This window comes from Orbicella faveolata, unplaced genomic scaffold (genome assembly GCF_042242905.1).
Source record: "Orbicella faveolata isolate gen_17 unplaced genomic scaffold, um_ofav_v1 contig_1, whole genome shotgun sequence".
Classification (NCBI taxonomy): Eukaryota; Metazoa; Cnidaria; class Anthozoa; order Scleractinia; family Merulinidae; genus Orbicella; species Orbicella faveolata.
This window is the reverse complement of record NW_028301536.1, coordinates 25,761,933-25,775,445: the sequence shown is the minus strand read 5'-3', so window position 1 is coordinate 25,775,445 and position 13,513 is coordinate 25,761,933. Positions and strand designations below refer to the sequence as shown.

Below are 13,513 nucleotides of genomic sequence, written 5' to 3'. Positions count from 1 at the left end.
TTGTTAAATCTTGGTTTAAACTTACTTATCTAAAATAAGTCAGTAAAGAAGGAAAAGACATTAACGAGATTCTTTGGCTGCTCCATCTCTTTTACTAGTTTCGACTGGGTTTTAAATACCATCAAAGTTCTTCCTTTTGTAGTCGAGTAAAGGTGTTGCTGACTTGTCATGAAAGTGATTTCTTAGTTGAACGACATATTGCTTCTACTACGATTAATGCAATTGCAACGAGGACCGTGGGTAGTGAAAGAAATATGGCGCTCCCGCGCTTACGCTGGCTGAAAAACGCTCGTGATACAAGCGTGCAGAACGGATGTTGCCATGACAACAAACAATAAATATTTATCTGAATTGCTGGCAGACTGGCTGACATTGCTGTTAACTCATTTGTTCGGAGATGGAGATTTGTTGGGAGTTCATGTCCTCGAGCTATGCATGTTTCCCCAGAAGGTCACGTCTCTGACAAGTGTTCTAATCACTCTTGACACCACCTCTCATCCATCCACATGCATTTCTCTCTAACATTATGGCACCTTCTGAAGTGTCTATGACGTCTTTACAAAGCGATAAACATCTCTGTCTGTTTGTTCCGAGTGATGCTTTCGCCTATCACCGCACCAAAATTCGCAATTAGCCAATCAGAAGCCGTGTGTACTATCCTCATATCCCACGATATCAAAGTTCCTGAACTGATATGGCTACGATATCATGGTCACATGGCCGAATTTGGGTAAGGTAAATACCTAATCATGCCTTTTTATGGTACGTTTTCCATGGTACGCTACGGCACGCTACGGCGGTATATCAGGCTTGTTTGGTCTCGCCAAGGGTATTTTGGCGTGCTTAGGTCTCGCCAAGGGTATTTTGGCGTGCTTAGGTCTCGCCAAGGGTATTTTGGCGTGCTTAGGTCTGGCCAAAATGCAAACAGTGGTTCGACCACGCTCGCCTGATATGCCACCGAAGTGTACCAAAAAGTTACGATTAGGATAGTCTCCACACGCCAGTCGGCGTCTTGTAGAAAAAATATTAACAATATTTTCAGGCGACTAAGGACGAGTCAACTGTAAGGAGTGGAAAAATATGACAGGCACATACAATGTGCACCTGTCAGGTTCCTGAAATAATTGATCCTTAGCAATTCTCCTGAGGTGCCAGCCGTTGATGAGTCTAACCTACATCTCGTGGGTTGGACTCATCAACAAAAAACGGGATTCTCTCGCATTCAGTTTAAATCCTCATTATGATAATTTGATAAATTGAAGAAATTAATATTGGCAAAAGTATAACCAAACTGGTAATAAATGACAATATTTAGAAGCATTTTAACCAAGTTCAGATCGATATGACTAAAAAGTATTTCCCACAGAGAAAGACATAGTCGCTTATGATGTTTCCATTGTTCTAAACTGCCGGTACCAGTTTACTCGAAGCGTTCAGCGAGTCACTCAATTTCATTTCAGAAAGACAACGACGACAAAACTTAGCAGTACTTGTAATTTAAATTTGTTATCAAGGGTTTAACCTCGGGGAAATGGGAAATTTGGTGAGTAAAACCAACTAGTGGGAGACAAGATCATTTCCGGATGCTCAAAACGACTACTTGGTTCAGTGTATCGAAGTGTAAGCTATTAATAATGAAACACGCAATGAAATAATAATTCAGGCCACATAAATCCTCTGTAACTTGGCCGATTCTCGTGGGCCTAGCAGCGAGGATTAGGACTTACAATAGTCCTGTTTGGGACAAAAATGAACTTAAAATCGAATTGGTGGCTTTTTATAGGCACCGTACTAAGTCAAATTTGGCTGCCATCAGCAACTTCCAAGAAAAGTTTTACCTTAAAACAGCGATTGAAAAAGGACGTTCGGTCAGCCGACAATGTTAGGATTAAGAAGGTAAGTTTAAGAATGCGGTTCTTTTCTCATTCACAAAACAGGTTGCTTTACTAGAAAAGGTAAAGAGAATCAATCTTGTTTTGGTTTGCTAAGATTACCATGTGTAGGCTAACTCGCAACAAGTTCACTCAAATTAGCGACCGGGACCAGTAATTATTTTAAAAGCCACCTAAAAAGTGTTTTTAAAATCATGTCAAAAACGGCGCCAGATGCATGTGTAGTAATTTACAATGTGTTTTACATTTAAGGGAAAGTATATCACTTTCATCACTCTGTGTCAAGTATATATAAACATTGGTCTTCACTTCAAAGAGAGCTGATAGTACCTTTTGGTCGGTGTGTCATGGAGGCAGTCATTATTTATAGTTATGTGAATTCAAAGCCATAACAACACGATAAACAGCAAATATGCATTTGCAAATTCCAAATTCTGGACATCTGGTCAGGCTATTGAAAACGTAAACTACAGATGGTCATTCTGTTCGGAACAAAAATTGAACTGAACTGTTTGACGACAGTTGATTGGTGTATTGGTATCTTTAAAACATTTTAGACCGCATTTTGTATTATTCATATTTTAGTGTAGATATTTTAGCTGTCTAAGTTTTGTATTTTGTATAAGACTGTATCCCCTCATTAGTATGGGTTTCTCTCAAGCTACATGGTTTTTTACTATCATCATAAGTATTTCAGAATTAACAATAATCATTAGTACGTAACGTTTTCGAAGAAGAGGTAAGGTTAGTTTAGGTTTCATGTAAAATCATGATAAAATTACTCACAACGACGAATGGTTAAACCTACATTTCTTGTTCCAGCCGGTAATAATTTACTGATGACTGAAAAGTAGTTCTATCTGCGTGGTGTAAACATTGTGTTTTCCTCTCAACAGAAAGGTTGACATGATGCAGGTAAACTTGTTACATTTAGCAAAATAAATTCCTTCAAATGGCACGTCCGTTCAAGTAATAAAATTGTTTGAATTCACTTATTTCGGTACAGGAAATGATGCCATTCCCTCAAATGGACCCTGACCATGTTCCTGATATGTCATCTCTTGCCACTGGCGGAGCAGCAAGGGCGCAACCACGCATGCTTGCACCGGGATATTACTCTCAAGAATGCAATGCACACAAGCCTTGTGACCCAGGTGGGCTGAACCGTATTTCCTTTTTGACCTACTTGAAAGGTTTAATGCTGTTTTCAGCGAGAAGAGTTGTTCCCTCTCGTAGACAGCCATTCTGTTTACCACTAAAAAGCTAACCATGCATGGACAAATTTATCAAGTATGGTGACTTTTGCAAAATGATTCAGTATTCCTGTTTGTTGATACAGACCAGCTGTCACACAAAATTGATAGACTAAAGGAACGAGGAGTAAAATCATTGAGAAGACAAGGCAAAATTAGAAATTAGTTGAAATTTGCATTTTTTCCCCTCTATCTGGATCTTTATGAATTATAATCTTATGATCTGAATTGTCGACTAGAGGCAAACTGAACCATTCCTAAGTGCTAAATTTATTTTTCAGGAAGATACTGCCACATGTTTCTTTGCGTTCACTGTCTAAAGGAAAATGTCGCCTGCACTCAGAATGGTCAGTGTTGTCATGGCCAGTGTACATACGGGCGATGTAAGAAAGATGCTGCTGGAGGAGCACCTGGAACATTTTGTGATCGACACGATGATTGCAAAGATCCTCCTGGAACATGTTGCGTAAGGTTTGTGAAAGATATATTCATCCTTTCCTCACCGAGACGTTGTTTCATAGAAAGAAAGAAAGAAACAAACAAACAAAAAACAAACAAGTAAACAAACAAGCGAACTAAAAGCAAACCAACAAGCAAATAAGCAAACAAACCAATCAGCCAACAATCCAACCAACCAACCAACCAACCAACCAACAAAACAAGCAAACAAACAAACAAACAAACAAACAAACAAACAAACAAACAAAGGAAACGACAGAGAATTTCTCCAAACACGCAAACAAAAAGGTAAACAAAAACAGGTAAACGAAAACAAACATCAATTAAAAAGTCTACTACAAAACTTCTAGACTATCATGGTCTTCGGTTGAATTTGTTGTTGTTCAATTTAAATGCACGGAGGGTTGAAGACAAAACTGTTGACAGTTTAATTTTCACGTGAACGTTCTCTGTTTGCCTAGTGCTGACTATCACAAATTTGCATAAACATTTAATGAATGTCAATTTTGGAAGAGAGCGTCTTGAACGTCTTGATTGTCATGTGATTTCATTTTAGGGAGTCGGCTATCAATCCACATATCTCTATTTGCAAGCCTCCTTTGGAAGAGAACATGGTTTGTGGTCCAATCAACTTCTTTAAAAATGTTTACATCGGTGCTCAGGTTCAACAAGCTTGCGGACCATGCAAAAAAGGACTTGTTTGCAAGCAAGTCGGGTGAGTCTCTTTAAACACTGCTTATCACAATCCACCATGGTGTGTCAAGGTGGCAACACTAGCTCAGGATAAAACAAGCGTATTTTCACAGCTAAAAAGATGTTCGCCATATTTTGTCGCATTTTACTTTGCCATGCTATTATCGCACTTGGGATTAATGTGAGTTTCATTTGTTCATTTTTTTTCAGAATATTTGGAGTGCACGAGATTTGTGTAAAGGAGGATGACAAGAAATAATTGAAGTTTTAATGGCTTCAATTGAAACCTATTTGTACTGATTGTTACTTTTAGGAGTAAAGTATATCTACCAACTGCTCACCAACGTGGATGCATGGCCTGGAATACTCATGAAAGTACACTGTCGCGGCTTTTAGTCTTATGATCCTGTAGTTTTTGCTGTTTATTCCTACGTGACAAGAAGATCGTTTATCGACTAGCTTTTTTTCCAACTCCTTCTATTTGCAAAGATATTTGGAGCAAATTTAGCACCTGATGAACATCTTAAGCAACACATCTTAAATCAAGTTAGAGCTTTGCGGGAGAATTACTTCAAGTAATCTATCCACTTCATGATCTGTCGGCTCCCTTTTTGTGTTACATCTTATGAAAGTTTGGAATTCAAAATCTCCAGGGGTACAAATCATTCAGTATAGTAGCAAAAGAGTCCATTATTCATCGACAAACACCAGTAGATATTTCCGTTATTTTTATTGTGTAAAAACGTTGCATGGAGTTGATTAAAGAATTATTTTTATAACACAATCTCGGCAGCAGGCTTTGCTTCTAATTCCATCTGATAGATTTGTCATTTTGCCATTAGTTCTTATTAGTCGACAATAAATCTTTTAATAGCAGTTAATGAAACTTTGATTATCCACATTAACTTGAAGTAATTTAAAAGTTAACATTACTAGAAAATAAAGTCACCTTTCCTATAATGGTGTTGTACTTTTTTGTATCAAAACTGAGTTTTTTCTGGAATTGCGGTTAGAATTGACTTGAAAATTTTCAATAGCTATTATTGCAGTTATCAGCGGCTTGACACACAAACGAGGCAGAAGGGTCAATTCTGCATTGTATTGAACCTTTCGCCTCGTTTACATGTCATTTAAAACAAAAGAATATTTGATCGCAGACTCAACTGTAATAACAGCCATTTAAGTTTTGTTGTTCCCTTTGACAAAAACACCCGTCACATTGCACATTACGAAATGAACCACCTCGATTGCTCATCTCGTTTGCAAGGAAAGTGAAGACTACGAGCATTCAAGGCACAAATTTAGCTCATCCAGTGTCTAATTGGCTCTTTTATAAACGAGAACTAAAAAGTGTCTTAAAGGAAACTCTTTCCTCGTATGAAAGTCTTGATGATGGACCCGTCGCGCTTATCATTTATCATGCTTTTATTGCATACTAAACCGGAACATGCGATGCAAAATGCGGGTTTTCTTTTACTTTTAGGCTAACCAATGTTAAATTGCAATCCACCGTAGGGAAAAATAATGGCGGCTGTACATTTTACTGCAATGCCTTGCGAGAATAACACAGCCAGTTAGGTAAATAGAAAGTCATACTTTGTCTCTGTCTTTGCTGAAACTTTTAGACGTTTTCTGTGCCTTTTAATGGTGTAGATGTACCTTTTCCCCAACGGTGGATTGGGAATTACATTTTGCGGAGTGCGCTGAGTCATTTGGATTGTATTGCTAAATTGCTGCATCTAGTAAACTAGATTCAAGTTTGTCCAAATTGTCCAGAATTGTATATCAGGTTTTCTTTTAGTGCCTATTAATTTGTTTTTGGAAATAATCATTGTATGAAGTTGTTCAGCAGGGTAAATTTGAATTGTCTTGGAATTCGGGGACCACTTTAAAAATACGGACCACTAATCTGCGTTTTGAGGACATGTTTGAACAGATTAACAGCTTTGCACTTTGCCTTTTAGTAACTGATGATACCATGAAATACCATCAAAAATTATACGTGAATGAGTTTTATCTTCCCAGTTATATCAACTTCTGAAACTCATTAAGAGCAGCTTCGCCTAAATATCAACTAGACTTGGAAATAGCGAAAAAATCGAATTTCTTCAAACGCGCCCAGAATGAAGCCCTACGGGCACTAGTTACAAAAATATCGTTTTAAGTTCGATAAATCAAAAACTATTTTTTTCCGCAATTTTTTCGTTTCGATGCCCCAAATCGGCCAAAATCCATCGAAAATGAGCGGCATATTCAGAGGCTCGTAAACTCAAAAGTAAAAATCTTCATTACAAACTGATTGCACGTCGTATTTGTACTTCCTTTTTTGTCTATTTAGAGCTAAATAGATCGTGATTTGATTAGAACTTAAATATTTGACGAATTTTCTAAATTAACGACCCAAGACAGCTTTACAAGAGGTCTACATTTAGCCTATTTTCAAATGCTAAAAAGGCGTTCTGGTACACGGCTTTTCCCAAAACGACTAGTTTGGTGTGAAAGAGCATTCTTTCTTCTTCAAATTAGTGAAATAAAATTTTTGGGTAAATAAAATCGCGAGCGCTGAGATAGCGAACTAAATGCAGCACTTCTTCCTGAAAACGTGACCTTTGACCCGAGCGTAACGAAACCGATTACTGCAACAAAACCCGGAAGAAAAGCAAACGCTTCGTTATTTTGAAACAATTTCTAGTGATATCTCTCCGAAACCATGATTGCAAGAAACTATTTCCAGATATGAAATCTTACAGGGTCAAAAAAGGAGCTAAAGGGCGCATTTTGACACAATAACTTTGTTTGCTGAGAATTGAAGTCAATGACCGTTAACGAATTCCAGTGAAATTTGCAAACTTGAAGTATGTTAGCCGATACTTACCTGAATATTTATATTAATAGAAGAGTCGTCTTCTTGGATTAACCTTCAAAAGAAGCAGGATCCAGATTTGAAAACCTCTAAAAGAAGAAATGTTTAATGTTCCGTGACCTGCCCGCTGCTATAAATTAGCTTAAATTCCATGCACATGCCGACCGCATGTTTGTCGTAAAACCAACTGAACTCCACTGACAGTTTCCATGGGCAACCCCAAAATAAACAATCCCCAAAAATGTAAAGTGAAATTGGCTGTCTTCATGAACAGTTAGAAGCTAGAGTCAAGTTCCATTACCTTTTAAAAGTGCTTGATTCTACTTTGTTCACTCAGTAGTTACTGTCACGTTCGAATACTGCGTAGTGTCGGTCACGCCAAAACACTGCAGACCGTGCAGACTGAGTAAGTTTCCCATACAAAGTCTTGTACGCGTTTGTCTATTGAATCAAAAGTCAATTCTGCGCTTGTGCAGCCTGTGGATAAATGACAGACTTTCAGATATATTCAACACTATTTTGTAACTAGACCCAAAAAAGGAGTCACAATGAAAAGCCCAAACAAGTGTCTGCAGTAACACAGCGGTCAAACGTCTGCGCATGTGCGAGCAATGGAGCAACTAAAAGGTGGCCAAAATATTTTCATGACACTGTTCTTTTCATGGGTCATCGGTATCCTATAAATGACATTTTCCTCGTTATTTATATATTTGTTTATGTTTTAGCCGGTACAACGAGAGCTAACAGAAATGACTTGAGAGTTAAAAATTGTTCTACCTTCTGCTTGTTGCAGGTCTTTCTTTTCCGTGGTATGTATTTTCCGTGCTCTTTGAATTTTTTGTCCGCCTCGACTTTGCATTTAGTGCACCAGTTTTTTTCCAGGTTTGTAGTTTAGAAAAGCTTTTTCCACCTGGTCAAAGACCAGGTACAGTCGGTTTGGGATCGGTATTTTGGCCAGCTATGCCCCCATGACGATGGACATGAACATCGTTTGCCGTTTCGATTCATCTCGTTCCTGTGCTTCAGACAAATCAAGGATCCGGATGGAATCCCTCAGTCCTTGCCAAAATTTTTCCAGCTCGTCTGAGCGAAGCCGAATCACTGCAATTGTCTTTTTCTTCTCCCATTTTTCCTTCTTTTACACATTGTTTGTCGTCCGTTTCCGGCGTCACGCATCGTGTGATTAATAAAAACAAATAAAAATATACTACGCCGTCGGCTCGTAGCATGACACGGGTTTTAAGACTTATAAACTTTCTTGGTAAAGCTCAAAACAAAATGGTAAATCAACAGAATATCGGTAACTTAATAAACTTTGTGTCTGAAAAGTCTTAAGTTTTCCTTTTACCTGCTTTCTTTTCCTTTTACAGATTTCTATGAACTTTTCAATTTTTTTTCGTAAATTTTGCGTGACACCGGTTGTTTCCCATGTTTTCCTTTAAATTTTTGCGCGGCAAATTGGCGCGCGGCTGCCAAAAAATGTACCAATTTGCGCATGCCCGACGTTTGAACGCGGTGTTGTCTGCAGTCTGCACGGTCTGCACTGTTTTGGTGTGACCGATTCGCGGCATTCGAACGTGAGAGTAGTGGACAAAGTCGACGCAAACAAATAAATTCAAGCACTTTTTAAAGGTAATGGAACTTGACTCTAGCTTCTAACTGTTCATGAAGACAGCCAATTTCACTTTACATTTTTGGGGATTGTTTATTTTGGGGTTGCCCATGGAAACTGTCAGTGGAGTTCAGTTGGTTTTACGACAAACATGCGGTCGGCATGTGCATGGAATTTAAGCTAATTTATAGCAGCGGGCAGGTCACGGAACATTAAACATTTCTTCTTTTAGAGGTTTTCAAATCTGGATCCTGCTTCTTTTGAAGGTTAATCCAAGAAGACGACTCTTCTATTAATATAAATATTCAGGTAAGTATCGGCTAACATACTTCAAGTTTGCAAATTTCACTGGAATTCGTTAACGGTCATTGACTTCAATTCTCAGCAAACAAAGTTATTGTGTCAAAATGCGCCCTTTAGCTCCTTTTTTGACCCTGTAAGATTTCATATCTGGAAATAGTTTCTTGCAATCATGGTTTCGGAGAGATATCACTAGAAATTGTTTCAAAATAACGAAGCGTTTGCTTTTCTTCCGGGTTTTGTTGCAGTAATCGGTTTCGTTACGCTCGGGTCAAAGGTCACGTTTTCAGGAAGAAGTGCTGCATTTAGTTCGCTATCTCAGCGCTCGCGATTTTATTTACCCAAAAATTTTATTTCACTAATTTGAAGAAGAAAGAATGCTCTTTCACACCAAACTAGTCGTTTTGGGAAAAGCCGTGTACCAGAACGCCTTTTTAGCATTTGAAAATAGGCTAAATGTAGACCTCTTGTAAAGCTGTCTTGGGTCGTTAATTTAGAAAATTCGTCAAATATTTAAGTTCTAATCAAATCACGATCTATTTAGCTCTAAATAGACAAAAAAGGAAGTACAAATACGACGTGCAATCAGTTTGTAATGAAGATTTTTACTTTTGAGTTTACGAGCCTCTGAATATGCCGCTCATTTTCGATGGATTTTGGCCGATTTGGGGCATCGAAACGAAAAAATTGCGGAAAAAAATAGTTTTTGATTTATCGAACTTAAAACGATATTTTTGTTACTAGTGTCCGTAGGGCTTCATTCTGGGCGCGTTTGAAGAAATTCGATTTTTTCGCTATTTCCAAGTCTAGTTGATATTTAGGCGAAGCTGCTCTTAATAATTCATCAAGTTTGAACAAAGGAAATCATGACCGTGACGGTGAGTGGTTATCTGATCTTAATTAGCATAGATTTTGACGATTTTATTTCTCCGTTTTCTCCTTAGTTTTAAGTTTCGATTGAGAAGATTTATCAAACACTCAAGACCGTGTTTGACCACATTTCCAAACACCTTGAAGTTCGTCAAAAATACTCCGCTGCGCGTCGTATTTTCAAATCTCTTCTCGGTGTTTGGAAATGTGGTCAAACACGGTCTTTCGTGTTTGACATATTACTTCATTGTTATCGAGACAAAAAAAAAAAAAACATTCAGAAACGTTTCTGCTGTAGGGTAATAAGATTAGATAGATTATTTATATCATTCTTTTTCGACATCAATTTAATAACTTAAGGTTTTAAAAAATTATGTATCACATACTAGATGAGGTAAAAAATGTCAGTTTAATGTACCACTTATAACACGCAGATAAACCCAGGAAACTATTTGAATTTAAAGCAGAAACTGCGGCTGAAAGTCTTAATTTGTTCAAATTTTTAGCTCCTGGAAATTTTAAGAATAAATGCATGTTTGGTCCGATTATTTTGATTATGTCGTTCAACATCTTGCAGTGAGTATCTCTGCGAAGACACACTCAATTACGTTTATCAGAAGACCGTTCTTATTGTTGCAAAGTTACCAGACAATTTGACTTAATCAAAATGAAGTCCTTTGAATAACACTCGCTTAAGTGAACGATGCATACACTAAACACTGTTACAAATTGATTTTCGTTCATAGAAAAGCTAAACGCTGATTAGACGCGCACTTAAAAAGTTTATTGCTAAGCAATTGCAGGTCGGCAATGCTGGCTGCACACAAGGAAGTTTTTTTTTTTAATTCCGAGGTTGCTTCATGATCATTGCCTCTGAGGCGGTCTGTTCGTTATCAACTCTGATTTACTTCTTTCCACCCGGAGCTGCTTCTGGGAGACAAACTTGATGAACGCCGAATATACTGTAAAATCGAAAACAATAATACAATGATTAGTGCTGTAAACAAACAACTTTTATTTCATCCAAGAGTGAAAAATAATTTATTACAATGCTATAGATTAAAAACAAAAATAATAGGGCCGGTGCTGGCTACCCGAAACTGAAATATCCGAATACTCTAGTCAGTAGTTTGTCAAGATTTTTTTCATGGACTTTCAAGTTGTCGTTGTTTGGGTAACATTGAGTTTTAGGAGTTTGAGAGAACAAATAATTTCAGGTCTGATATTCTCTAATGTCTGGACTGGGGTTACTACTAACATAGTTTCCCAGCTCGCTAAAATTTCATTTGTTTCCTATTTTGAATGGACAAGGCAAGAATTTCTTTTTTTCCGTTTTGGTAAGTAGAAAATGTGTCGACTTGGACGCCATACAGGCATTGTACCGTGGTTGGATTGCCAGAATCTGAGCTAGTGTTTTTCGCGATCTAGTCGACAGTTCGACTTTCTAAGTGTTTCACCGATCGGGAGATTGGTGCACCACCCTCTGGATGTAAGCAACTTCCATGTAGGACAAACACGATGATAACCACATTACTTGTCGACTAATTCCCATTTTTCATTTTACCACTTCCTGAACGTTTTCCTTACCCTACTTGCTTGCAAGTCAATCCTTGCTTGCATGGACCACAGGCCGGTTGCACAGTACCACCAATGTACAGTGTACGGTACTGATTGTACGGTCCACAAGTTTGATGTTCGTCTAGAGCAGGCTTACAAATCGAGATGGCGGGATTGATGGCAGCTTCACGGACACAACAGAGATCCTGGTCTTTGCAGTCACTTTGCCTGTCACAGAAGGCGCCTGTTATGAATTAACATTTACATGATCAATAGGCTATTCCCGATCTACCTTTGGCCTCTTTCTCAGAGCGAGTCTTGGTGCCCATCCTTTCACATGAAGATGAATTTTCATTCACATGCAAATTAAACTCATTTTCATATGAATGGTTGTGCACCAGGCCTCGCTTTGGTAAAGAAGCTTAAGGCAACTCGGGCGCATATGTGCTACATGGTTAAATAAAAATTAGACTTTTTTATCAGATAATTTCTTTCACCTGCTTGTCCGGCGGTAGCCCCAGTCTTGCAACGTCCGTAGATACACTCTGATGAAGGACAACACTGACCATTTTGTGTGCAGGCTACATTTTCTTTCAAACAGTCGACGCAAAGAAACATGTGGCAATATTTTACTGGGTCTTTACATTGCTTGTGAGCATTGCATTCTTGGGAGTAATAACCTGGCGATATCATCTGCAAAACGAAGCAAAACAAAAACAAAACAAAACGAAGCATGAATTTCTATGGCTCTTGTCACGGGTGGTTATAATTTTTCTCTTGCTGGAGTGGACTGAAACACTTTCAATATTACAGTTAGTTTTCTATACTGTTGCAGAACCCAGCAGTTCAAAGCATTGAAAACGCTGTGTATGCATTATCCATTGAATAACAATTAACAACCTAACAACCCTTAAATCATTTCTTCCCAGACGTTTTGCACTTAAGTTACTCACAGATCCCTTGAGTGAAAGAATTTGAAGGTGTGAGGACTAAAGGTTTCTTCTAAGTTGGTGTATTGGAGTTTGGTTGATATGCTTTTCTGAAGTATAATCGATCAAAACTAAAATAGCTTTCATTCGAATCTCGGATGGTATTTATACAACAACGTTCAATGATTATAAAATTAAGTTAACTGATCATGAAATAAATTTAACATCAAAAGGAGCAGCTAATGTCTTTTAGCAAGCCAAAGTATCCACTAGTCAAACTCAGAAACAACGCTAAATTAATTACTGATATCGCTGATATATTTCCTTATTTTGGGGTTTGACACCTCATTGGTTATGGATCCAATGAAAACAAACCAAATCAAATTAACGGTCAAAATTCAAAATGGCAGATGACTTCAAAACAAAGCGAAGAGCATCAGGGCATAAATGTTCTCTTTTGTAATATTAGCACAGGCCATCAAATTACACTGGCACAACTACAAGTTTAGGAAACTCCACTGTTTAGTAAATGTAAAGTTTAGATTTCTCTGACCTTTTTAACTATAACGCTCTTGTAGTCATCGGCCGGTGTCCGTCTTTGTAGTTTACTGGCCGTTGTGAAGGCAAAATATAAATAAAACAACCACAGTAGTGGATACAGCCTTGACAATCTAGAATTTTCAGCCATATCGCTTATGATTCAAATGTTCATGTCCCAGGAAATAAGTAGTGATTCTTTTTCCTATTTTTTCGCTTGAGAAAGCGATCGTTTTCTGGTGACAGTTCTCCTTGGCTCAGCAAAACTATAAATTATTAATGACTGTGATTAGATAATAATATAAATGGCGCCTCTGGGACTTATTTAACGCCAATGAACAAAGAATGGAGCACCTGATAATCACCCGCTCGGTCTCCAAAAACCTCTTGCCAATTATTAGCGATCGTCCTTCGATATTCATGCTGTTAACAATTTGTAGTCCTTCAAGATGCCTTGTGAGGTCGGTGGTTTTTACAGTTTTTGTCGATGCTGGTATCCATGGATGCCAGCGTCGTCTGTTTTATGAACGGATTCGACTAACGTGTTT

General features: G+C 38.0%; 2 protein-coding genes across 3 annotated transcripts; one reads left to right on the top strand and one right to left on the bottom strand.

Moving 5' to 3' along the window:
* The first annotated feature begins 634 nt into the window (after positions 1-634).
* LOC110043647 (uncharacterized) lies at positions 635-5,257 on the top strand. Of its 2 annotated transcripts, none has more exons than XM_089297501.1 (5): positions 635-730; positions 2,899-3,046; positions 3,427-3,616; positions 4,161-4,319; positions 4,508-5,257. In XM_089297501.1, exons 1-5 carry the CDS (start codon positions 695-697, stop codon positions 4,554-4,556), a joined length of 582 nt encoding a protein of 193 aa, XP_089153627.1. In that variant the 5' UTR covers positions 635-694; the 3' UTR covers positions 4,557-5,257. The 2 variants fall into 2 exon arrangements, with proteins under 2 accessions (XP_089153627.1, XP_089153621.1); XM_089297495.1 differs by lacking the exon at positions 635-730 and adding an exon at positions 1,630-1,896.
* A 5,075-nt stretch (positions 5,258-10,332) lies between these two features.
* LOC110043556 (dickkopf-related protein 1-like) lies at positions 10,333-13,259 on the bottom strand. Its single transcript, XM_089297469.1, has 4 exons — positions 12,982-13,259; positions 11,997-12,192; positions 11,530-11,743; positions 10,333-10,904 (listed from the first exon to the last, which is right to left on the bottom strand). The coding sequence occupies exons 1-4, from the start codon at positions 13,114-13,116 to the stop codon at positions 10,847-10,849; spliced, it is 603 nt and encodes a 200-aa protein (XP_089153595.1). The 5' UTR covers positions 13,117-13,259; the 3' UTR covers positions 10,333-10,846.
* Between the last annotated feature and the right edge of the window lie 254 nt (positions 13,260-13,513).